Source organism: Myotis yumanensis, unplaced genomic scaffold, assembly GCF_028538775.1.
Source record: "Myotis yumanensis isolate MYYU_CA2020_CCGP unplaced genomic scaffold, mMyoYum1.0.hap1 SCAF_24, whole genome shotgun sequence".
In the NCBI taxonomy this organism is placed as follows: domain Eukaryota; kingdom Metazoa; phylum Chordata; class Mammalia; order Chiroptera; family Vespertilionidae; genus Myotis; species Myotis yumanensis.
The window spans coordinates 1493385-1521110 of record NW_027223775.1 but is presented as its reverse complement, the minus strand read 5'-3'; the positions used below and the strand labels follow the sequence as shown (position 1 = coordinate 1521110).

At 43.0% G+C, this 27726-nt stretch overlaps 1 protein-coding gene across 1 annotated transcript; it reads left to right on the top strand.

Moving 5' to 3' along the window:
• The first annotated feature begins 13309 nt into the window (after positions 1-13309).
• On the top strand, positions 13310-14062 carry LOC139000615 (cyclin-Q-like). The gene has a single exon (XM_070402758.1). It carries the CDS (start codon positions 13310-13312, stop codon positions 14060-14062), a length of 753 nt encoding a protein of 250 aa, XP_070258859.1.
• Positions 14063-27726: the final 13664 nt, after the last annotated feature.

Genomic DNA, 27726 nt, shown 5'->3' with positions numbered 1-27726 from the left:
TCTCACTCATCATTGATGTTTCTATCTCTCTCTCCCTCTCCCTTTCTCACTGAAATCAATAAAAAATATATTTCAAAAAATAAAATATAAACAGATGAATAAAATAGAGCCAGGGTAAAAAAATTATGTTTTAGAATATAATAGAAGGAATCCTATTATTTTCAGATATTTAATAATTCCTACAAATTTTGTGATAAAATATGTTTGCACTGTTTCGGTAATATTATATTTAAAATTTTTTAAACATATTTTTATTGCCTGCAACACTATATTATAAAAGGCTAATATGCAAATTGCCCCCTCAAACAGGAGTTTGACCAGGGGATCAACCATGGGGTGGGACTGTCTGGCTAGCGTCCCGGATGCACCCTCCAGCCAGCCCCTCACTGTTTTCTCCGCCCGCCCGCCCCACGCCCCGCAATGATCGAGGACCCGCCAGCCAGTAAGCTGCCCACAGCCCCTTCCCCTGGCCTTCATCTTCCCCCATCTGATCCCCCACTCCTTCCAGGTGGAGCCAGACAGCCAAACAACTGCATCCCCTCCCCCTGGCCAACCCGGAGATTGGGATGTGCAGGCCGGACACCAACCATGCACAAATTTGTACACTGGGTCTCCAGTATTATTATTTTAAAATTGTTTTTCTTGGAATATTATTGCTTATCGCATGTAAAATTATTACATTTAAAATAGTTTTTCTGGAAATATTAACAGTTATTCAATGTAACATTATGATGCTGAAATCATTTTTCTTAAAATATTAAAAAAATAAATATAAAAAGGAGGGACATCGTATCAACATGGATTAAAAGGAATGCATTCCTCATTCTGGTGTTACTTCTTACCTCACTAATTAGAAGCTGAAGAATTATTTCCTAACTATGAAACAATAAGATAGTGTTCAGTACAGATGCCCATCCACTACTCACTTTCCACTTGGCTTCCTGAAATTAAAGTGCAGCATTCCTTTTAAAACAGCTCATAACTGTAATCCACGAGAGGCTGTAGCCTTTACCTTGACTTCCCATCCCAGTAGGGCTTTGCCTTGGAACAGAATGGGCAGGTCTTGTAGGTGGAGGATCCCAACTTCTTGAAGATGGAGCCCTTTTCAGTGGAAGGGAATCCACCTGTGGAGCCACTTCTGTCAAGATAAATTGTATGTCTGCCATCCTCTGTGTCATAAATAACATCATTCTACTTGAGTAGGGTCACCATTTGTTAAATGGCCAAGTCTGGGTATTGTGTATAAATCTTTACCAAACAGGATCATGGTCATAAGCATGCTGCTTAGCCTAAAATGATAAAGTTCTATCTTTACATGTCTTCAGTACAGTGCTCAGAGTTATTGAAAATCAGTTTGGATAACCGAGAAAGAACTGGAGCAGCATTATATATATGTGCCAAAAAACAAGACAAAACACACACACACACACCATACAAATACACACACACACACACACACACACACACACACACACAACCACACACACACACCGGAATTTGAATGCAGAGAATCCAGATATAGTAAGTGAAAGAAGTTATTTTAAAGATACAAGGAAACAGTCCCAACTAGTCTTCAAATTAGTTTTATCTCAATAAAAGCTTTTAAAATGTGTAACGTCATAGTTAAAAATTAAAATATAAAAAGTTAAAACATGATGCATCACAAAAAAGTGTTATTTAAAGAATGTTATCATATAATTCCTACAGTTCATTTATAAAATAATTCTTTGATCAGAATACTATACTCTATTTTAATAGTATTTAGAGAAAACATGTTGAATAATACATAATTAAAAATCACTGTTTCATTTTTAAATAGAAAATAGGCTTATCTTCCAATTCTGTAATTTTTCATGGAAAGAAGAACTATGAGCATCCTCATATGTGGCAAAATATGAACTGGCAAACTCTTCTCAGTATGACCAATGTGGAAAAACAGGAACATTCACCTTCATCTTGCACAAACTCTGCAATAACACTTTAGGAAATTTCCCGTGAAGTGTCACACACCTAATTATCACAAATGGACACTAAATCTTTGAAATTGGAAAAATGGGTTAATATGGAAACAACTTTTCCTGCTGCAGATATGTTGAAATGAATATACCTTCCTTTCATAGTCAGTAAAATAAGTAAATAGATAAATTAATTAAAAGACAACTTCCCTGAAAGTAGCTCATCAACATTTTTATTCATGTTTCATATTCCTCATATACAAGAAAGAAAGAAAGGTCAATGAACTTGGAGAATCATTGGTTTTTAGCCTTTTCCTGAAACAGAGACCACTTGGTGAATCTATTTAATACCATAGATATTTCTCTTATGCAGTTTCCAAATGGAAAGTCCTCTACACCAAACATAGGTACAAGATCACCTTATCAAAATAATAATAGAGATTATTATTTTACACAGTACAGTGTTGCACATTGCTATACTAAAAACGAATATTTCAAATCCATTTCTAAATAATGAAGTGTGTGTCCTTGAAGTTTATATAGTTAGACTAACTTTTATTTCAGTGGGTATTTTCCAAGGTGAACTGATGTCCTTTTTTCAGACGAAAGAACTGCACTTTCAGAACATATTCTTAGTACTTCAATAAGTATGAATCTTTACTTTAAACCTACATGACTTCTGGTTCCCAAAGTGTAACATTCAAACGGGATAAGAGGGACTGTCTGGCATCGGTTGGAACTCGAGGGCAGCTTTCTCTCTGAGGTTTTCAGCAGTTGATGGGACTCTGAGAGGCAGAGCCTCTGGGGACTGGACTGAGAGCAGCCATAACTGCTTGCTCCGCCCACCCTGTTGATCCCCTGGGACCCTCCCTGCCCAAGCCTTTCACAGAGGCATTTGCGGGATAGCCTCAGGCAAAGGCTAGATTCACACCTCCCTAGAGGACAGAAGTTCTCCCACTGCAGACACAGCTGATTCTCACAGCCAGTTGGCCTGGAGGTCAAATCCCCCCCAGTATTACCTACAACAATCAAGGCTTAACTACAACAAGACTGCACACAAAGACCTCTACGGATTGCACCAAGAAAGCATAAAAAATGCGGAGACAAAGAAACAGGACACAACTGACAGAAATGGAGTATATAGAGTTCAAAACCACGCTTTTAAGGTCTCTGAAGAACTGTCTAGAAGCCGCTGGTAAACTTAATAAGGCCCTCAAAAAGACTGGTGAGACCGCCGATGAATATAGTGAGATCCTCAAGAAATCCAATGAGACCCTCGATGTTTTGATAAAGAACCAACTAGAAATTAAGCATACACTGTCTGAAATAAAGAATATTATACAGACTCCCAACAGCAGACCAGAGGAGTGCAAGAATCAAGTCAAAGATTTGAAATGCAAAGAAGCAAAAAACACCCAACCAGAAAAGCAAAATGAAAAAAGAATCCGAAAATAAGAAGATAGTGTAAGGAGCCTCTAGGACAGCTTCAAGCGTACTAACATCCGAATTATAGGGGTGCCAGAAGATGAGAGAGAGCACGATATGGAAAACCTATTTGAAGAAATAATGACAGAAAACTTCCCCTACCTGGTGAAAGAAATAGACTTACAAGTACAGGAAGCACAGAGAACCCCAAACAAAAGGAATCCAAAGAGGACCACACCAAGACACATCATAATTAAAATGCCAAGAGCAAAAGACAAAGAGAGAATCTTAAAAGCAGCAAGAGAAAGAAACTCAGTAACCTACAAGGGAATACCCATATGACTGTCAGCTGATTTCTCAACAGAAACTTTGAAAGCCAGAAGGGAGTGGCAAGAAATATTCAAAGTGATGAATACCAAGAACCTACAACCAAGATTACTTTATCCAGCAAAGCTATCATTCAGAAGTGAAGGTCAGATAAAGAGCTTCACAGATAAGGAAAAGCTAAAGGAGTTCATCACCACCAAACCAGTATTATATGAAATGCTGAAAGATATTCATTAAGAAGAGGAAGAAGGAGGAAAAGGTAAAGATACAAATTATGAACAACAAATACGCATCTATCAACAAGCGAATCTAAGAATCAAGTGAATAAATAATCTGATGAACAGAATGAACTGGTGATTATAATAGAAGCAGGGACATAGAAAGGGAATGGACTAACTATTTTTAGGGGGCAAGGGGTGTGGGAGATGCGGGAAGAGACTGGACAAAAATCGTGCACCTATGGATAAGGACAGTGTGTGGGGAGTGAGGGTGGAGGGTGGTGTGGGAACTGGGAGGAGGGGAGTAATGGGGGGGGGGGAAGAGGAACAAATGTAATAATCTGAACAATAAAGATTTCGTTAAAAAAATAAATTCTATCCCTGTAAGGTCATTAGGAGTGTTTCACACATTACAGTATTGCATACATTATTATAAGTGCTATACCTCTTTAGCAATTACAAATCATATTGATCATCAGTATACATTCTCAATCAAATGAATGGTACCATTTCTTTTGCTTTGAAAGATATGAATGAAATTGAGGTGTATCTCTTCATTCAATGTTACTGTTTTCACATAAATAAAGGTTTCATGCTCATATATTTATTTTTTTATTATTTAAAAACATTTGAGTTACTGGCAGTTTGTGCGCTTTCTATTGAATTTATGGAAGTTAATATGATCAAAAATGCTTCAGGTACAGAAGTCTATGATACCTCATTTGCATATTGTATTATGTGTTTACCTAAGTCAGATCTCCTACCATCCATAGATTCTGAAACATTACCTAAGTGTTTTCCACCTGAGGGATGTTCTTTTGCTTCGCTTACTTCCTCCTCTTCCACTTCTCAGACTTCTTACATCACCTCTATTTCTTGATGGAATTGGTGCCCTCTGTCCACCCCCACTTTGAAAAGATGGTTTCTTGGTGTAGTCTACTTTAATTGTTTTCCAATCCACAGACGAAAATGAGTACACATTATATCAACACTACATAAAATTTAACCTGAACAAATAAACAACTGTTTGAAACCTACTAATTACTGAAACTAAAATCAAGATCAACATCAAATTCTTCTCCCAAACGAAGCATTTCCTTCAAAAATTATAAAGTCCTTTTCATGGTAAGTTTATGAAACACTTCATTATTAATAATATTCCATTGAGCTATTCAACACAGAACCATATATGTTGGTTAATAAAAGTCCTCCAAAGACCTCTGGTCATAATGACGAAAAAGTCTCACATTCCAGGAAAAACACATACATTCCATCCTTGTTTTTCAATAGGCTTATTCTTGGTTTTCTGGAGAGAGAGAAAGGGAGAGGGATAGAGAGATGGAAACATAGATGAAAGAGAAATATTTTGATCAGCTGCTTCCTTAAATGTCTCATACTGATGAACCAGCCAGCAACCTGGGCAGGTGTCCTGACCAGGAATAGATGACGAGACATCTTGGTTCACAATTCTATCCTCAGCCATTGAGCAATACTGACTGGGCAATGTGGATTACTTTTTGGAATGTGACTGTTACTTCATTTATGTTTTGACAACATCAATTTCATTATTTTTCAGTGCACCAAGCTTACATAAACTATTTATTTTTAAAACAATCATTCATTCAAAATGATTAGGTAATTTATTCCTTCTCTACCACATCTCAGAATTCTTACTTAAATTATTTCTTCAGTTAAAATGACAGAAAAAAAGTCCAGTATGACTGAAACTCTGTATTTACATAGTTATGATTTGTTTATCCATTCTATTTTTAATAAGCCCCTTGCACAATCTTTAGTATTTTTATGTAACTACACTGTTTTATGTTAAATATGGTTCTAAGAAAAGAAGCCATCTTGCAGGGGAGAGCTGCTATGACTAGGAACCCAGCCTCACCTCCACCCAGATGGGCCTCAGACATCACCTGAGATCCTAGGGGCACTCTGGCCAAAGACCTTTTTACGGCAGCAGCGGAACCACGGACACTGGGACTCCAGCCCTCCACCACTGCCACTGCCTCCTGTGAGTCTTGGAGTGCACAATTGAATTGCCGATCCACTCTGTGGCCATTAGCCTCTCGCACATTGGCTCCTAGGTTCTGCAGTGATAGCTAAAATGGGGAGACAAACAAAAAAAAAACCCAAAAGAGAGAAAAGAAGGAATTGCCAGAAGAGTAACTAAATTAAATGGAGGCATACAATATGTTCGAAAAGGAATTCAGAATAAGGGTCATACAGTTCATGCACCAGATGCATGGGGAATCCACAACTTATGTAAGAATCAAGGAAAAATGAAAAAAATTGATAATAGCTACAATGAAAAATACGATGGAAGGTTTCAAACAGTAGACTAGCAGTAGCAAAGGGTTGAAATAGTGACTTAGGAGACAGGGCAGAGTAACGCACCCTGAACAACACCATCTGAACAGCAATTGGAGAGAAAAAATAGAAAGCCAGTGGATATCCTAAGGGAGATTGGGGACAACATGAAACAAAGTAACATACATATAATAATGGTGTCAGAAGGTCAAGATGAGGAACAAGGATTAGGAAACATATTAGAAGAAATAATGACAAAAACTTCCTGATCTTGGGAAGAAAAAGTCACACAAGCACAGACAGTCCCGAACAAGATGCACCCAATAAGACCTATATCAAGACACATTGTAATTATAATGGCAAACTATAACCACACAAACAATTTTAAAGGCTGCAAGAGAGAGAGGCAGAATTACCTACAAAGGCTCTCCTGTTAGATTATCAAATGATTTTCTAATGATTGTTAACAGAAACACATCAGGCCAGAAGGGAATGAAAGGAAATATACAAAGTGATGCGAAACAAGGGAACAAATCCAAGAATACTTATCCAGCAAGGCTATCATTCAAAACTATAGGGGAACTCAGTATCTTCACAGGAAAAAAATAATCTAAGGGAGTGTTTCACTACTAAACCATCAATGCAAGAAATACTAAACGGACTGTTTTAAAAAGGAGGAATAGAAGAGACAGAACAAACACAGGTATAAAGAAAAAAAGTGGCAACACATCAGGACCTATCAAAATAACCTTAAACCTAAATGGACGAAACACTCCATTCAAAAGATATAGGATGGCTAAAATTATAATAAAACAAACCCATATGTATGCTGTCTATGAGAGACCCACCTCAGAATAAGGGAATCACAGGGACTGAAAGTGGAAGGAGAGAAAATATTTTTCAGGCAAAGCGGGGGGCGGGGAGAAACTAGGGGAGCAATAATTATATTTGAAAAAATAAATCTCAAGAAGCCAAGATGGTGGTGGGCGTCCCAGGGCTTGTCCTGGAGCAAATGGAGTGAGCAGCTGAAACTAATAACACCCACCCTGAACTGGCGAAGTACACTCAGCTGGTGAGACAGTTTGCAGCCAGGAAGGGCCGAGTTCCTCTGTAAGGTAAAAACCAGGGATCTGGGCAGGAAAGTTTGACAGACCTCTGAGCCCACAGGTGCAGAGGGAGACCACGGGGCACACAGCCACGACTCTTGGGACAGGCACAGCCCCTGACTGTGGAAAGGACATCCAGGGGACTGTTGGTGCAGGGGGATTAGAGATCTGGTTTCCATAATTACAGAGAACTGAGCCTAAAAGGGGCAGCCTGAAGCGCTGACTAGGCCATGCAGTGCTGGTAAGAGAGGAGCTTACAGAGACTCAGCCTTCCCCGTTTCTGTGGCTGGCATTTGTTGATTGTTTTCGCTGAACCCTGTTCAGAGGACATTTCGGATACAGACACTCACCTGTGCTGAAGAGGGGGAGCAGGTGCGGAGGAGTGGAATCTGGGGAGAGGCTGGGGAGAGAAGGGGGGCCAGGAGAAGTAGCAGTAAATTGAGTGCTGAGTCACTCATGAGCTCAGGACTTGGTCAGCCATTTTCTTCTGAGGTTATAATTCCTCCCTCCAGGCCCCAGGCAAGGAATACAGCCACACCCAGATTCGACCCTGAATGAGGTGAAGGATTAAAATAATCTGATTAGTCCCTTTTAGTTAACAGGGTCTGGCCCATAGAAGGGCTTTCTGTCCCAGCAATGACAACAACAGCAACCAGAACAAAAAGCACAGACATTGCTGAAAACTGGGATCTTAAACCAGCCAAAGGAATGACATTTCAATTTTTCAGTTTTATATTATTATTTTGTTAGCTTTCTTTTTTTTTTTCCTTTTTCTGTGTTCTCTTTTTTTTTTTTGTTTTTTTTTTGTTTTTTTTGTTTTGTTTTTTTTTTCTTTACTCCTTTATTTCCTACTTCTTTTCGGAGTATTTTTTCAACCCCGTGAGCAGCAGGCATGTGAGCTGCACGCTCTTGTCCAGGGAACATCAGCCCCATGAGTAGCCTACCTCGAGCCTCAGTGCAGCAGCATCATATGGCCTGGCCCTGTCCAAGGAGCAGCAGCTGTGTGAGCGGCCTGCTTCCCCATCAGAGGAGCAGCAACCAAGCAAGCAGTCTGAACTGTCCAAGGAGGAGCAGCCGCACGAGCATACCGCCCACGTCCGAGGATCGGCAGCCCTGTGCAGCATACACCTGTCTGAGGAGCAGAGCCAGAACAGCCTGCACCTGTCCGGTGAGCTGCAGATGGGTGAGTGGCACGTCCATGTCTGAGGAGGAGCAGCCACGCATGCAGCTAACTCCTGTCCAAAGAGCAGCAGCCTCGCAAGCAGCCGACCCCCTCCTTAGGAGCAGCAGACTTGCAATCAACTTGTCCAAGTCCTAGGAGCAGTAGCCGCGCAAAGAGTCCACCACATCAGAGGAACAACAGCAGCATGCAGCCAGTCCCCATCCAAGGATCAGCAGCCTCCTGATCACCACACCCTCTGTCTGAGGAAGAGCATCTGTGTGTGAAGCCTCCCCCCACCAGCCAGAGGAGCCACCATAGCTGTGAAAAGCACCCACCAGAGAAGCGGCTGCCAACTGAGGAGCAGCTGCTACCACAACCGCCCAAGGAGCAACCACAGCCCGAGGAGCCACTGCTACCCATGGAGCAGCCCCTGAATGACTCAACATCTAGATATGTTGGTGAGATCAAACATGGGTAGACAAAGAAACCCCCATAGGAAACAACAGGAGGAGTTGCCAAAATAGTAGCTAATTGAAACCGAGGCATGCAGCATGACAAAAAAAAGAATTCAGATTAAGGGTCCTAGAATGCACAAACCAGATGGAGGAAAAAATCAACAACTTATTCAAGAATCAAAAAGAAACGGTTGAAAAAAAACCAATAAATTATGTAAGAACCAAGAAGAAATGAAGAGTGATATAGCTGCAATAAAAAACACCATTGAAAGTTTCAACAGTAGACTAGGAGAAGCAGAGGAACAAATTAGCCAATTAGAAGACAGGGAAACAAAACACACCCAAATTGAACTACAATTGGAGAAAAAAATTAAAAGACAGGAAGAGAGCCTAAGGGAGCTATGGCTCCTCGTGAAATGAAACAACGTACGAATAATAGGGATGCCAGGACAACAGAAAGAGTAACAAGGGTTAGAAAACCTATTGGAAGAGATAATGTCAGAAAACTTCCCAGAGGAGGAGAAGAAAAAAGTCACACAAGCACAGAGAGTCCCAAACAAGGTGAACCCAAAAAGACCCACCCCAATACTCATCATAATCACCATTTCAAATGTTCAGGACAAAGAGAAAACCTTAAAGGCTGCAAAGGAGAGACGGAAAGTTATATACAAGGGATATCCCATTAGATTATCAAATGATTTGTCAACAGAAACACTTCAGGCCAGAAATGAATGGATGGAAATTTACAAAGTGATGCAAAGACTGAATCCAAGAATACTCTATCCAACAAGGCTATCATTCAAAATTGAAGGTGAAATAAGGAGCTTCACAGACAAAAAAAAAAGGCTAAGTGCATTTATAACTACCAAGTCAGCAATGCAAGAAATGCTAAAAAGACTGGTATAAAAAAAAGAAAGAAAAAGCTAAGACAGAAAACAGGCAGAAAAAATAGAAATGGCTACAAACAAGTACCTTTCAATAATAACTTTAAATGTAAATTGAATAAATGCTCCAATCAAAAGACATCAAGAGGCTGAATGGATAAAAAACCATGACCCACATGTTTGCTGTCTACAAAAGACCCACCTCAGAAAAGGGACTCACACAGACTGAAAGTAAAGGGATGGAAAAAGATCTTTCAGGCAAATGGAAATGAAAAAAAAAAAAAAAAAAAAAACAAGCTGGGGTAACAATACTTATATCAGACAAAATAGATCTCAAAATGAAGGCCATAACAAGAGATAAGGAAGTCCAATTCATAATACTAAAGGGATCAATACAAGAGGATATAACCCTGATAAACATAAATGCACCCAATGCAGGAGCACCCAAATACTTAAAAAAAATCTCCTGCAAGATATCAAGGGAAAGATCGACAACAATACAATCATAGTAGGGGACTTTAATACACCACTGACATCACTGGATAAATCTTCTAGACAAAAAGTTGGCAAAGAAACAGCAATCCTAAATGACTCACTAGATCAGGTGGACTTATGTGACATCTTCAGAACATTTCACCCCAAAGCCAAGGAATATACGTTCTTCTCAAGTGCTCATTTGACATTTTCAAATATAGAGCACATATTGGGTCACAAACAAAGTCTCCCCAAATTCAAGAAGATTGAAATCATACCAAGCATCTTCTCAGACCACAATGGCATAATGTTAGAAATAAACTACAATAAAAACAACCCAAAATTCTCAAACACCTGGAAGCTGAATAGCACATTATTAAATATTGATTGGGTTACCAATGAGATCAAAGAAGAAATTTTAAAATATCCTTGAAATTAATGACAATGAAAACACAACAATCAAAAACCTATGGGAAACAATGGAAGCAGTCCCAAGAGGTAAGTTTATAGTTCTACAGGCCTATCTCAAAAAAAAAAAAAAAAAAAAATGGTAGTAAATCATCTAACTCTACATCTCAAAGGACTAGAAAGAGAGCAACAAGAAAAAGCCAGAGTGAGCAGAAGGAAGGAGTTAATAAAGAGTAGAGCAGTAATAAATGACATAGAGACCAAAAAACAATACATAAAATCAATGAAACCAAGAGCTGGTTCTTTGAAAGGACAAACAAGATTGATGAACCTTTAGACAGGCTCACGAAGAAGCAAAGTGAGAGGACCCAAATAAACAAAATCAGAAATGATAGAGGCAAAATGACAACAGACCCCACAGAAATGCAAATGAATGTTAAAAAATATATAGAGAACTTTACTCCAACAAACTAGACAACCTGGAGGGAATAGACACATTCCTAGAAAAATACAGCTTTCTAAAACTCAATCAGGAAGAATCTAAACATATCAATAGGCCAATAACTATGGAAAAAATTGAAGCAGTCATCAAAAAGCTTTCAGCAAACAAACTCCCAGGACCGGATAGCTTCACAGGGGAGTTTTACCAAACATTCAAGGAAGAACTAAAACCTATCCTGCTCAGACCATTCGAAAAATTCAAGAGGTAGGAACACTTCCAAACTCATTCTATGAAGCCAGCATCACCCTAATACCAAAACCAGGTAAAGACAACACAATGAAAGAGAATTACAGGCCAATATCCCTCATGAACATAGATGCCAAAATCCTCAACAAAATCTTAGCAAAATATCATATCCAGCAGTACATCAGAAAGATCATATACCATGACCAAGTAGGATTTATCCCAGGGATGCAAGGATGGTACAATATTCACAAATCAATAAATGTGATACAAATCAAAATATCAATGAGGTACCATCTCACACCTGTCAGAATGGCTATCATCAACAAATACACAAATGACAAGTATTGGATAGGATGTGGAGAAAAAGGAACCCTTCTGCACTGATGGTGGGAAAGCAGACTGGTGCAGCCGCTAAAGAAGACAGTATAGAGTTTCCTCAAAAAATAAAAATGGAACTCCCATTTGACCCCGGGATCCAACTTATAATAATATATCCCAAGAAAACAGAAACACCAATTATAAAGGATATATGCACCCCTATGTTCATAGCAGCACAATTCACCATAGCTAAGATCTGGAAACAGCCTAAGTGCCCATCAGTAGATGAGTGGATTAGAAAACTGTGGTACATCTACATGATGGAATACTATGCTGCTGTAAAAAATAAGGAATTCTTGCCATTTGCAACAGCATGGATGGGACTGGAGAGCATTATGCTAATGAAATAAGCCAGTCAATGAAGGAAAAATGCCACATGATCTCACTCATTTATGGATAACAAGGACCATTATCAATTTATGAACAAAAATAGATACAGAGGCAGAGCAGCCTGGAACAGACTGTCAAACTATAGCGGGAAGGCCAGTAAGGGTTGGGGGTTAGGAGGGGAGGGTTAAGAAATGAACCAAAAATTTGTATGCATGCATATAAGCATGACCAATGCACATAAGACACTGAGGGGTAGGGAAGGCCAGGGGATTGTCTAGGGCGGGAAAAAAAGGACACATGTAATACTCTTTGTAATACTTTAAACAATAAAACGAAAAGAAAAGAAAAAATAAATCTCAAAGTAAAGGTCATAAAAAAGAGATAAGACCGATTGCTATGAAGTGCTCTGACACCCAGGGGGTAGACTCACAATGCAAGAGCTGCCCTTGCTGGTCAGTGAATTCCTACAAGGGGAGCGCCACTCAGCCGGACTGGGCTGACGACTGGCAAGTGGAGCAGCAGTGGCAGGAATCTCTCCCACTTCCACAGCAGCACGCAGAAGGTTTGGCAACCAGGATTAAGCCTAAGCCAACATTCGGATATCTCCTGAGGGCTCTCAGCCTGCCAGAGGATGAGGGACTCTGCCAGGTGTCATTCACTGGGCCTCTAGTATTACAAATAAACTCCAATAAAATATAACAAAATTCAAATACTTGGAGGGTAAGTAGTCCTTTATTAAATAAAAAAAAGCCCCAAATAGGTACAGCAATCTGGACAAAGAAAAACAAAGTTGGAGGGATCACAATAGCAGATATCCAGCTATATTTCAAAGCGATCATTCTCAAAACTGCCTGTTACTGGCACTGAAACAGACATATAGCCCAATGGGACAGAACAGAGAACATAGAAGTTGACCCTAACCATAACGCTCAATTAATATTTGACAAAGGAGGCAAAAGCATAGAATGGAGTCATACAGTCTCTTCAATAATTGGTGATGGAACCAGGGCTGCGGTCAAGCCCAGGCGGGGCGGGTCAGGTGGGGCAGGTTGGTGCTGGGCTGGGTGGGGCGGGGCGGGGCAGGGCTGCTGCACAGGGCTCTAGGACCCAGCTGGCGCCGGCCACGCCCTGAGGACTCCTGCCCTTCCAGCCACCAAGGTCTGGGGCCTCCAGGCTGAGCCCCATGGAGGACCTTCCCCTGGACAGCTGCAAAGAGGAGGACACGGCGCCCGGCGCCAAGGGGTGGCCCGCAACCCAGGCGAGGGTGCACTTCCGTGTGACAAGCTTCATCATGGAGGCAGGTGTCAAGCTAGGGATGCAGTCCATTCCCGTCGCCACCGCCTGTGCCATTTACCACAAGTTCTTCTGCGAGATCAACGTGGACGCCTATGACCCCTACTTGGTCGCCATGTCTGCCCTTTACTTGGCTGGCAAAGTGGAAGAACAGCCCCTGCGAACCCGTGACATCATCAACGTGTCCAACAGGTACTTCCAGCCAGGCAGCGAGCCCTTGGAGCTGGACTCCGGGTTCTGGGTGATCCGGGACAGCATTGCGCAGTGCGAGCTCCTTGTGCTGCGGGTACTGCGCTTTCAAGTCTCCTTTGAGCACCCACACAGGTACCTGCTCCACTACCTGATTTCTCTCAAGAACTGGCTGACTCCTTACAGCTGGCAACGGACCCCCATCTCCGTCACTGCCTGGGCCCTGCTGCGGGACAGCTACCGCGGGGGGCTGTGCCTCTGGTTCCAGGCTCAGCACATAGCGCTGGCGGTGCTCCACCTGCCCCTGAAGGTCTACGGGGTCGAGGTGCCCGCCGAAGCCGAGGCCGAGAAGCCTTGGTGGCAGGTGTTTAGTGACGACCTGACCAAGCCAATCATTGATGACATTGTGTCTGATCTCAGTCGGATTTATACCATGGACACAGAGATGCCCTAAGGCCCTGACCCAGGCCTGTCCAAAGAGATGCCTGGGACGCTCGGCTGCCAGCAGAAGGCGCCACCACATCGCCGTGAGGGCAGGTCCCCAGAGCTCTGGCTGGGAGGACTGGTTTTGTGCTGCTGCTGACAGGCCTTTGAAGGCGATGGCATGCTGCCACGTTCATTCTCAGGCTTTGACTCTCCCGGCAGCCATGGTCCAGAGGGTGATGGGAGCTGCACCTCCCGCGGGCAGGAGCTTGCAGTGGGTGGCTCTGAGGCGTCCGGGTCTGCTTTTGTGCTTTGAAAGGACGCAGACTCCAGCGGAGCTTTGGGATCAGCGGAAGGAAAGTCAAAGAACGGATGGGACTGTTCCCCACTGGATTTTTTTAAAGGCCTGTTTTATAGAAACTATGAATGATTTAACATAGAGGAAATTTTAGTTTGCTTAATGAGAGATATTACAAAGCCAAAATAAACATATAATAATAACTGGTGTTGGACAAATAGCACAGATACATGCAAAAAAATTAATCTAGACCACCAAATTACACCATACACAAATATAAACTGGAAATGAATAAAGGACTTAACGGTGAGTCGGTAACCATGAAAATCTTAGGAGAATCCATAGGCAGCAAAATATCAGGCATATGTCTCAGCAATATCTTTACTGAAACAGCTCCTAGGGCAATGGAAACTGAGGAGAAAATAAACAAATGGGACTATGTCAAATCAAAAAGCTTCTGCAGAGAAAAAGAAGCCAACAAATATAACAACAACAACAACAAAACAAGGAAGTCCCCTGCCAGGGAGAAGATATGTGCCTATGTTATATCTGATAAGGACCTATTCTCCAAAATTTATACTGAACTCATCCAATTAAACAAAAGGAAGATCAACATTCCAATAAAAAAAAATGGGCATAGGACTAAGACACTTTTTGAAAGTGGACATACAGAAAGCCAAGAGACACTAAAAACATCTCAAAACCAGTAATCATCCCAGACATGCAAATCAAAAGGACAATGAGATACCATCTCACACTGGTCAGAATGGCTATCATCAACAATTCAACAAACAACAAGAGCTGGAGAGGATGGGGTGTCAAAGGAAGCCTCTTGCATGACTGGTGGGAATGCAGACTGGTATAGCAACTATGCAGAACACTATGGAGTTTCCTCAAAAACTTTAAAAAATGTAGCTCCCATTTGAACCGTAATCCCACTATTAGGAACATATCCCAAGAAATGACAAACACCAATCGGAAAGGGCATGTGCACCCACATATTTATAGCAGCACAATATACAAAGTAAGATTTGGAAAAAACCTAAGTGACCATCAGCAGATAAATGGATTAAAATCTGTGGCACATACCCACATAGGAAAGATACACTGCTGTAAAAAATAAAGAACTTTTTCCGTTCCCAAAAGCATGGAAGGACATGTAGAGCATTATGCTAAGCAAAGTCAGCAAGCTGGAGAAAGATAAATACCACATGATCTCACTCATTTGTGGAACACAATGAACAACATAAACCATTCAACAAAAATAGATCCAGAGACAGAAAAGCATGGGACTGACTATCAAACCTCAGAGGGAAGGAAGGACTAGGGGGTAAGAGATCAACCAAAGGATTTGTATGCAGGCATATCAGCATAGCCATGGACATAGATACTAGGGCGGGGGAAGGGCATGTGCTGGGGGTGCAGGTGCACAAGGGGGAAAAGGAAACATATGTAATACTATATGTAATCCTCTAAACAATAAAGAATTTTTTAAAAATGTGTTCCTAGAATTGTACCTTCTAAATATAGTAATTTGATTACCATACATACCTAAATTCCCCAATCTCCCAATAACTTTATGATGGTTGATCTTTTAGCTAAATCAACATGGCATGTGTAAACATAGCTCAGGCAATTGTAATTGCTCCACACAAAACTCTTTGGATGTCTGAACCTATTTATGTTAACAAATCTGCAGTCATACAATCCATCAAGATGTCTGGCACTGATGGGTAGCGACGCAAACCAAACAGCCACTAGACACAGTTCCCACCTTAAGGAATCACTTGAGCTTTCTGGGTCCAAAATGTTTTCCACAGATTTATACTCCACAGCCTGGACTCCTTCGGCACATCTGAGATTCAGCAAACATCCCTTGATCCCCTTAATATTATGAATAAAAACACTATCTCCTGCCAATACAACTTCTAAAAATAATTACCTCCTATATTTTTCCTCTTATCTTTTTTGTGCATGATTGTACTTATTTACATTTCCTTGCATGCTTGTTATTTTTACCATAGAAAATAAGTGCCCAATAGAATCATGGTGTAGGCTACAAAACATCACTTGAAAGAAGACACCTAGGAATAATCTCTACAGGAACTACATTTTCTTCTGGTTAGAAACTAGAGAAACCACATCAACTAGTCTTCATAAATCAAATAAATGGACTTCTGAACTCAAGAAAAATCATGAGACTAATCCAACTCTTGGCTGTCCACAAACCCTAAAAGATAAAGGTAAAGGAAAAGGGTCAATATGTACTGACCCCCTTCAATGTACCATAAAACAGGCTGTCCAAATAAAGGACAGGGACATAAGTGAGTTATGTATTAAAAGTCATTGAAGATCAACAACTTAATATATGGCATAATGAGTGTACACACAAATTAACTTAAGTATAAGATCAAAAGTGTAGACAAAGCACAAACTTAGTTATTGATGTAGAAATCTGCACATGTTACCTTGTCCCAGGAGAGTGATTCTAAATAAATCCAAAAGAACGTGGCTTAAAATAATGGTATGATATATAGGAAATATATGAAAATATAACAGAACCAAAGAAAATATGTACCCCAAAAGAGGCCCGAATGGTGTGACTTTCACGGTAATATTGAGGAATACTTGTGCAATGAGCACAGACACCTTTGAAGGATATGGGACACACTTACATTGGCTGGACTTTAAGATTACAGAGAAATAAGACTATTTCCTTCACTAGTACATTAAAGACCCAATAAAAGGAACTCGTATCCACTACTTTAATATAAATCAGGATATATACATTTTACAAAAATCAGTCTTGTTGCACGATTCAAAAATAATTAACCAGAAAAAAGTTAGGGAAGGAAAGGTCAATTAATTATGGCACACCCAATCTCCTAACTCACATCAGTTCCTGTCTTCAAGAACTAAATACACAGCCCACCTGCTGTGACTCTGTGTGGTTGACCATCCAGTTGTGAGCCTGGAGGTCCCGGTCCCATTCCTGGTCAAAGAACAAGCCCAAGTACTTGCTCAATCCCCAGTGGGGGACAGGGAGATGCAGATGATCTATGATTCTCTCTCATCATTCATGTTTTTGTTTCTCTCTCCCTCTCCCTTGCTCTACAAAATCAATACAAATACTTTTTTGAAAATGTATACCATCTTGAGGCTAAAGGGACTATGCATACCATATTTTCAAGACCTTTTTTTTATGCTATGGAAATGTTTGCATCAATTGCATTAGCTTCTTACCAACAGTGACCTGATTTCTGCTCTCACTATATGTCAGGGGTGGGCAGGCTGTTCTAAGTTAGGAAGTGCTTTGAAGGCTTTAAGACCGATTCCATTTGTATTCATATACTAAAGTAACTTAGGTTAATGTACTATTTTGCGACACAAAAACGGACATTTCAACATCCTTGCAACCCCATAGTCCAGCACTTTTGTAAGAAAAAAAAAGAATAATGATGGCTAAATAAACAAGGCTCATATGGCATTATCAAACTTTATCAACAAGAAGAAGCAAACCTGCAAATACTATCACTTGAACCACAGTGCTAGAATTATATTAAAAGACTTAATTTTTCTGTTTTTAAAATATATTTTATTGATTTTCTTTTTTTTACAGAGAGCATGAGAGAGTGATAGCGAGTTAGAAACATCGATCTGCTGCCTCCTGCACACCCCCCAACTGGGGGTGTGCCCGCTACCAAGGTACAAGTCCTTGACCAGAATTGAACCAGGGACCTTTCAGTCTGCAGGCTGATGCTCTACCCACTGAACCAAACTGGTTAGGGCTAAAGACTTACTTTTTCATTCATTTCTTTGGCAGCATCTGTCACATCTTCAGAATTCTCTCTGGACTAGTTTCTGGCGCCCTCCTTTATAAAGAGTACTGGAATTTAGAATTTTACATGCCACATGTCACATAAAATTTAACCTCTTAGAGATATTTCAATTTCTCTAAGTTTTGAAAAATTCTCACAGAGACTCTTAATCCTATATAATAAAAGGGTAATATGCAAATTGACAGGACAGTGGAATGACCAGTCACTATGAAACACGATGACCACAAGAGGGCAGACACTCAATGCAGGAGCTTCCCCCTGGTAGTCAGTGTGCTCCCACAGAGGGAGCACCACTCAGTGAAAAACCAAGCTCTCACCTGGCGAGCACAGCAGTGGGGGAAGGAGCCTCTCCGGCCTCCATGGCAGTGGTAATGCTATCCAACTAAGGCCTCAGTCTGGGGCAGGGAAGGGCCTTGCAGGTTGAATATGAAACATGACCATCATGCCTGCAGGAGGGATGGGCAAGGAGCAAAGGAATAGGAGACGGGTAGGGGAAAGCTGGGGGCCTCTGTGTTATAGCAGAAGCAGTGAGCAGATCTCCCTTACTAATGTCAACACCACCACTCTGAAAACTAAAACTGGGGCTCTGTACCATCAGGACCTCCTCAGGCAGGAAGCTGAGTCACCAGCCTCTTTCAAGCCCCCTACAAAATCTTTACCTGTGTTGTGGCCCTGCAGCCTCTCAATCTCTTCTACCCTTAGACATTGGTGCATTGGGATTTTCAGTCACTTTTAGGCACCTGGAGAATATTCTCAATGTTGGTTTTATTATATTTAAGCGGCATGATGTATCTGTGTGTTTTGTTGTTGCTAATCCACTTTAGAGGACCTTTTCCCACTGTTGACCATTTTCAACAGAAAGCATGGAAGGGGAGGTGGGAGGGAGGGATGAAGGGAGGGAAGGAAGGAGGTGGGAGGGACGGGGAGAGAGAGAGAGAGGGAGAGAGAGAGAGAGAGAGAGAGAGAGAGAGAGAGAGAGAGAGAGAGAAGGAACATCCATTGGTTAACTACAAGCCAGGAACATGCCCTTGACCTGGAATGAAACCCGGGATCCTGCAGTGCCAGGGTGTCTATGACCATAAGTGCATAAAGTCTATGAAGTGAACTGCATACAAAATGAGGCAGTGTGTTACTTCGTCATGGCATGCTGCCCTGTTTTCCAGTTAGGGAGGGGAAACAAATTAGGTATTCTCCCTGAAAACCTAAATGGATAAAAGGATTGAAGAACCTCTGACAAGGCTGAAAAAAAAGGATTCCTCCAGCACTGTGGCCCACACTTTGCACCCTAAGATACTGATAAGGAGCAGGCCTATACCACTGGCCCCAGGAGAAAGAGGAGACCTTAGGGAAATAGGAGATGAGGTGGGCAGCTATAGAACAACTTGGCATGGCAGCACAGCAGCCTATGCCTCAGCATGAGGAAGATTGGCAGACACCTGTGGAAAGGAGTATAGGAAGAACATGTCATGCCAGCCCCTGTTGAGGGGCAGTTGGCAAGGCCTGAAGGTGCTTGGGTGGCCTAGAGGGAGAGTTCAGAGGAGTGGCTCAAGGAATCTATTTTGATTCTGAGTGACAGTGGACATTCACACTCCCTCCCCCTACCTAAACCCCTTCAGCCTGAACTGGAATTGCACTGCCCTTGTTGTGCTGGTGGTTCCTGTCTCACGCCCACACCATGAGGACCTGGTGTCACAGGCTCTATCCCTCCCAGCATCCAGGTGTCCCTGTGAGCGAAAAGGAATGGCCCAGGAACCTGGCAGCACCGTGGGGGAGAGCCCAGGCACCACCTCCTCACCTGTCCTGTCCGCTCACTGGGGGCCATGGTCCTCTCATAGTACTTCAGGGGATGGAGCCACAGGTCCTTGCTGATGATATGGTAGGGCAAACAGACCTGGGTCAGGAGAGCACAGGGACCCGAATAGAAACCCAAGCAGCAGGCGGACATAGGTGGCTGTATGCTGGCATGGCCAGGGACATCCCACCTCAGCAATCCTTCCAGATTCTGTCACCATGTGGTCAGAGGACCAGTAGAAGAAGCTGGGGCTGCTGTCCTGGTGCCCGTGGCTGTAGGCTTCTCCTTCACAATGCTGGTACCACTTAATGGGAGTGGCACGAGACAGCCTGTATCCTTCAGAAGAGGGGTATGTGAAGCTGGGCACAGCGCCTTCCCACCCTGCCCACCACCAGCTGCAGCCCATGCAGGGAGCCTCCTCTTACCTGAGAGGGTGATGAGATACTCCTTCACAATCACATGGTTGTGGAAGTAGGTGTTGCTGCGGAAGTACAGGCTCATGGTGTTGCAACCCCAGGGATGCCTGACTTCCCTCACCTGCAGAAGGAAAGTGAACCCAGGGAGATGAAATTGCAGCAGCCCAGGGCTCCCGCCTGTAGCTGTTTTCAGTGACAGGCCATTTCTCCACCTGCCCTCAACCACTCTGTGGAGCAGGAGGCCTGACCTTCAAATCGATCATGTGGCCGAGCATGTTTTCATCTTGGACACTGATCATGGCCGACAACTCTGGGTGGTTGAAAAAGTTCTTTGGGTCAAGGAGCCTGCACTCTGGGACCTAGGCATGGACCAGCTAGAAAGTACAGCCTGACCTGGCCTCTCCTTCCCTTAAGGCCACTCCTTCTCCATGAAAGGCAGAAAGGGGCACAGCACCACTCTGTTTCCTGACAGACACTGATGCCCACCAGATTGTTTTGTGCTGAGGGCTTGAGAGACTACACATCACACATTCCTGCTTCTGACTGAGGACTTGGACATACAGACGGCCTGTAGGGCAGTGTTAGTTAGTCCCAGAAGCGCCCGGGCAACACAGCCCAGTCTGTGGGCATCCGCCCCTGGTGTATGTGTGCCTCTGTGTTGGAGCTCTGCCCCTGGACCCCAGATACCGCTTTTTTGGTGCCTGTATAAGACAGAGGGTGTCTCCAGGACCCTGGGCCAGACTGGGGCACAGTGCCCTGAGCTTGTCCTCTATGTTCTTTTCTATGGGAACCAACCCTGCTTACACTGTTCTCCTGCACTGTCCCATGCTCCTTGTGATCCTGCTCTTCTATCCTCAAGGATACAGCTGTGAGCCAGAATCCAGGGATGCACTGGATATTGAGGCTTCTCAGTTCGAAATAGGGCTTGAGCCTCCGCCGAGTCCTGCACCTGAGCCGAGAGAAGGCCCTGCTGGCTTCCTCGTTCATGAGCTCCATCTCCAACTAAACGGCCTGGAGCATCTCGAGAGGGGAGCTGGTTAACTTGGCCCTGGGCCCTGACTGGGCCTGCTCCTGCTGCACTGGTTTCTCTTCTTTTGGCTTTGATTTGGCCTCTGACTGAGGCTCCAACTCTCTCACCTGTTCCACTGCCTCCATGGTGCCCACCCCCTCCAACTGCAGGACAAACTGTTCCCCTGCAATTAATTGCTCCTACATCCACCCCTCCTGCTGGTGGTCACTCCTTGCAGATCCCCCGTCACTTGTGCCTCCAGCCTCAGCTCTTCACTCACCACCACCTCCTGCCTCCCCACCTGCAGATCAGGGAAAACCCCCTCCCCCGCCCAAGTGGCCTGCAATGGCACCACCTCCAGAAGGCCCTCTGTCCACAGGACAAAGTGAGCCTATGCCTGCAATTCCTCACCCAGGCCCTCCTTGTCTTCCCCTTGCTCCTCACTCTGGGTTCCCTGCTTCACCTCAGTCTCCTCTCCCTGCACACACTGCTCTTGCAGCCACCCAGTCCGCCCCTGCCCCCCACTCAAGATCTAGCCAAACTTCCTGGCCTGTGTCCAACCTCACCTCCAGGGTCTCAGCCTCCCCCACCTGCATGAAGTCCTCCTGCTCCAGCCCCAAAGCTGCCCTCTGAACCGCCTGTGCCCTTGTGTCCTGGGTATCACCACTTTCCTGCACTGAGATGAAGCTTAAAGACTCCTGGCCCATTCCTCCTGCCCTGTCCTTCCTGGTGCAAAGGCCCTGGGGAGCATTGTGAATCCTCAGGCGCCCTTCAGTTGAAGGCCCCCTTGTGGAACTGAGAGGAAGCACGCTGCCCTCAGGAGTCCCTCTGTCTCCCAAATTGGTGCTTTAGAAGATAGGGCAGAGACACCCAGGGAACAACACAATCTGAATAGCAATTGGGGAAAAATTAGAAACCAGGAGGAGAGCCTAAGGGAGCTTTGCTACATCATGAATGAAAGTAATTTTTGTAGAATAGGTTTGTCAGGAGAACAAGAAGAGGAACAAGGATTAGGAAACCTATTAGAAGAATCAATGACAGAAAACTTCCCTGACCTGGGGTAGAAAAACTCACATAAGCACAGAGATTCTCAAACACGATGAATACACATTGTAATTACTATGGCAAATGGTAACAGCACAAACAGAATCTTAAGGCTGCAAGATAGAGTCAGAGAGTTCCCTGAAAAGGATCACCATTAGATTATCAAATGATTTCTCAACAGAAACACATGGAGCTACAAGTGAACAGGAGGAAGTATACAAATTAGTGCAAAAGAGGGAACTGACTCCAAGATTTCTCTATCCAGCCAGGCTATGATTTAACATTGGAGGGGATTTCAGGAGCTTCACAGACAAAGCAAACAAACAAACAAAAAGGCTGAGGGAGTTTATTAATAAGAAGAGCTTAACGCAAGAAATGTTAAAGGGTCTGTCATAAAAAGAAGAAATAGAAAGGTAAGAAAGACCATAAGGAGAAAGAACAAAAATGGCTAAAATAAGTACTTATCAAAAATTATCTTAAACATAAATGGACTGAATGCTCCATTCAAAAGACATACAGTGCCTGAAATGAGAAGAAAACATGACCCATATATATGCTGTCTAGAAGAGACCCACCTCAGTACAAGGGACTCATACAGACTGAAAGTGGACAGCTGGAAAAAATGTCTTTAGGAACAGGAAAATGAAAAAAAAAACCTGGGCGAACAAAACTTATATCAGAAAAAATAAACCTCAAAGTGGAGGCCATCAAAAGAGAAAAGAAGGCCACATCATATTACTAAAGGGGTCAAGATTACAAGGGAATAAAACTCTGGTAAACATATGCATCCATTGCAGAAGCACTGAATACTAAAAACAAAAAACAGCCGAAACTGGTTTGGCTCAGTGGATAGAGCGTCGGCCTGTGGACTGAAGAGTCCCAGGTTCGATTCCTGTCAAGGGCATGTGCAGTGGTTGCGGGCACAAACCCAGTGGGGGGTGTGCAGGAGGCAGCTAATCGATGTTTCTCTCTCATCGATGTTTCTACTCTCTGTCTCTCTCCCGTCCTCTCTGTAAAAAATCAATAAAATATATTTTTTTAAAGAACAAAAAACAACTGGAATATATCAAGGGAGAGACCCACAACAATAAAATCATAGTAGGGGACCTTAATACCTCATTGACAACACTGGATAAATCCTCTAGTCAAAAAAAAACAAATCAGGAAAGAGACAACAATCCTAAGCACCTCACTAGTTCAGACAGACTTAATCGACATCTTCAGAACATGTCACCCCAAAGCTACAGAATATACATTCTACTTAAATGTACACAGGACCTTTTCAGACATAGACCACTTGGGACTCAAGCAAACTCTCTTCAAATGTAACAAGGTGGAAGTCATATCAAGCACCTTCTCAGATCACAATGTCATGCTCCTATATAATGAAGAGCTAATATGCAAATTAATCTTCACATCATCTCCAGATGGCTGCCTATGACCAGACTGGTAGGGGGTTAGCGAGGGACCACCAAACAAGTGAACAGCAAGTTGTGTGGGAGAATACGCTGGTGGGAGGCAGGGTGTGGGACGCCAGGCAGACAAGGGGGACAGTAGGGGCCAACCAGCACAGCAGAGGAGCAGTTGGGGGCGACCAGGCCAGCCGGGGTTGGGGCAATAAGAGGCGACCAGTCCAGCAGCAGGACAGTTAGAAGTTACCAGTGTGGCAAGGACGGGTGCAGTTGGGACAACCAGGCTGGCAGGAGGTTTTGGGGGTGATTAGGCCAGCGGGTGCAGTGAAGGGCGACTAGTTTAGCAGAGGGGCAGTTAGTGGTGACCAGGCCAGCAGGTGGGGCAGCTAGGAGTGATTAGGCCAGCACGCAGAGGCAGTGAGTGTCGAACAGGCTGACAGGGTGTGGGGGGGAGTTAGGGGTGACCAGACAGGCAGGCAGGTGAGCAATTAGGAGAAAGTGGTCCCGGATTGGAGAGGGTGTAGGTGGTCTGAGGGAACCCCCGCCCTCCTCCCCACACACATATGTAAACATTCACACTCACAGGACCGGGCCATGGCTTCTGTTGAGCAGTGCCTCCATCTTGAAGAGGTCAGCTGTCTTCTGACTGACCATGGCATGTCTATGTGAGTGAGCACCCAAGCCAAGGGAGTTGAGAGCTCATGTCAGGCCCCTGCACTCCTGTAGTATACAAGTTCCCTATTTTCTGGCCAAATTATAAGACTTCTCATCAGAAATCTGTCATTCTTCCCTCCTCCTCCCAAAAACACCCTGAAAGAAGGGAACAACATCCCAAGGCCTTCTAAGGCCTGGTGTCTCTTCTTCTGTAGCCGTGCCTCTTTCCAAGCAGGCTCAAATGCAGGAGATGCTGCTTCCACAGCCGCTTGTGAGGTCTTTGCCCAATACTATTACAGTTCCCTGCTACCTACAACACAAATGCAGCAACACCTTTCCAGCTTCTTTCTGGTTCTTTAAAGTCTTTGGTGTTCTCACTAAGACTATTGTTTCAAAGGTCCTTGAAGCGCTCATTAAGATCTATGAGCAAACTTATAACCATTGTCTTGAACTCTGTATGCAGTAGTTGGCTTGCTGGCATATCATTCCTTTGTCTCTGCATCTTGGGTGCTTCCCTGGTTTGTTTCTATGTACTAGGTAGATTTTCTGTGTCTCCTGACTAGGTAGAGTGTCCTTGTGTCATTGCTGTTCTATAGGGCCTAGTGGCTCAGCCTGCCCAGTCACCTGAGCTAGGACTTCCAGGTGTACCTGTGTGGCCTGTGTGTTCAGTCTTGCTGTAGTTGAGCCTTGATTGCTGTTGGCATCCCTGGGTGGAACTGACCTGCAAGCCAATTTGCTGTGAGGACCAGCTGAACCACAGCGGGAGAGGTGCTGTGCATGAGACCCTCCTATAGAGCAGGGCTTGCTTCAGTGGGGCTTTCAAGCTCACTGAGTCTGGCCCTGGAGTGTGTCGCTTGTGGGTGTGTAGAGCTGTAACCTGGTAGGTTTTGAAGCTGTCCAGAAGGTGCACTGTCGCTGGGGCCTCCCAGGAGGGGCAAAGTCAGCCACTGCCTAGGGACACCCGGCAGGAGCTAGGGGGCTGTCTGGAGATGGCTGCTATTTGTATTGGGCTTGGAAATGCCCAGGAGAGACCCAGCATGTAGCAATGCAGATTGCTGCTAGTGCTAGATCTTGGGTTGTTTTTAACAGTTTTTTTCTGATGCCAGCTGCTGCTTGTTTGATAGGTGTTAGAGAAGTCTGAAGCCTGAGCCAGGCCAGGCCAGGCCATGCATATGGAAAAGCTGCTACAAACAGCTTTTCTGGAGCTGCCAGTTAGATGGGGTGGGGTCTCAGGAAACCACTAAGGTGGAGGAAAAAGTGTGGGCCAAATATGTTGATTATTAAAAGTTATTCAAATGCCCTTTAGAAATAAGCAAAGTTTTACATGTCTCCCATATGATGAGAGATTACATGCATTGCTTTTTCTTACTTCATTTTTTGTGTTGTCAGCTTTTATTTATTTTAAAGTGTGCCCAGGTGGTCTACAAGTGTGTTCTAGCTTGGAAATAAAATATTGAATCATCTGTTCAGAGTGATTGGTTATTTTACATATAGTCTGTATTATTTTTATTATATCTCCGGTTAAAATGTTAAAAGTAAAAATTCGCAGTTTGAATTGCATGTCTTTGCTTACAGTTTTAAATGATTTCATCTTTTCTATTACGAAATAGAATCTTTACCTAATCTATAATATGTTTACATCACTCAGCTATTTTTACTTAAATGGGTCCATGAATATAACATTTTAAAATATAGTATTTTCAGTGTCATTAAGTGCTTAAATTCCCTGATGTCCCAAAGTCAAATTGGCTGTGTAAACGTAACTCATGGGATAGTAACTGATCCACATAAACAACTTTAGTAAGGAAATTTGGTATTACTTTTGTAAACAAATCCCAATAAGATTTCAGCCACACAGGGGCCCTGACACAGAGTGACAGCCATAAGAGCCATTCACATCTTCTGGGTCTAAAATATTTCCTAGAGATCTATGCACCTCTGCCTCATTCCCAACATTTAAGATTTAGCTAATACCCCTTGGTTCCCTTGACTTTTTATGAATAAAAGTGTTTTCTAGTGCCCAACTAATTCCGCCTAAATTACAACCCTTATTTTCCTTCTCACCATTCCTGTGCATAATAGTACTTGCATTCTTTTCTTAGAGTATGTGTTATCTTGACCACACACTCATTGCTCAATAAAATAGGGATATTGTCTTATTCAGAACCATTAATCAGCACTGAGAAGGTACATGTGTAAATATCTGTTGAAAGAAGATATTGAGGAATAATGTCTACACAAACTACAGTTTGTTGTGCTTAGAAAGTAGCAAAAAAGAGAATGGCCATCATTTATTCTTCATAAGTCAAATAAATGGACCTTTGAACTCAACAAAAATTATGAGCCAAATCTAATCATTAGCTAAACCCTAAATATGAAGGTAGAGTATGAGGGTCAACATGTACACAGCACCTTCGACATACCAGAAACCAAAAGGACATTGAGGAAATTAAAAGGACAATGAGGAATCACCTCACTCCTGTCAGAATGGGTACCATCAACAAATGACAAGTGCTGGCAAGCTTGTGGAGGAAAGGGCACCCTAGCACACTGATGATGGGAAAGCAGACTGGTGCAGCCATAATGAAAAACAAAATGGGATGTCCATAAAAAAATTGGAAACGGAACTCCCATATGACCCTGCCATCTCACTTCTAGCCATTTATTTGAGGAAACCCAAAACACACATCAGAAAGAATTTATGTCCCCCTATATTCATAGCAGCACAATTTACAATTGCTAAGATTTGGAAAGCACCTAAGTGCCTATCAGCAGGTGAGTGCATAAGAAAAACAAACTGCTGTACATTTACACAATGGAATACTACTCAGCAGAAAAAAAGGAAGAGCTCTTTCATTTGATAAGCATGGGTGAACCTATAGAGCATTATGCTAAGGGAATAAGCCAGCCAGAGCTACACAAGTATCACATGATCTCACTCTTATTTGGAAACTCATGAACAAAATAAATTGATTTTAAAAAATGGAGGCAGAGACATAGAAGCATGGACAGACTGTGGAAACTCACAGGGAAGGTAGGGGAGGGTGAAAGGATGATGGCTGAGAGATAACCAACCAAAGACCTTGTGTGAATGTATGCATTACACACAGAAGCAGACAATGGGGGTGGTCATGGCCTGGGGAAGGGAGCTGGGGTGGCCTGCTGAAGGGTCGATGGGGGGAAGGAAACAGACGTATGCAATACTTTCAACAGTAAAGATTTAAAAAAAAT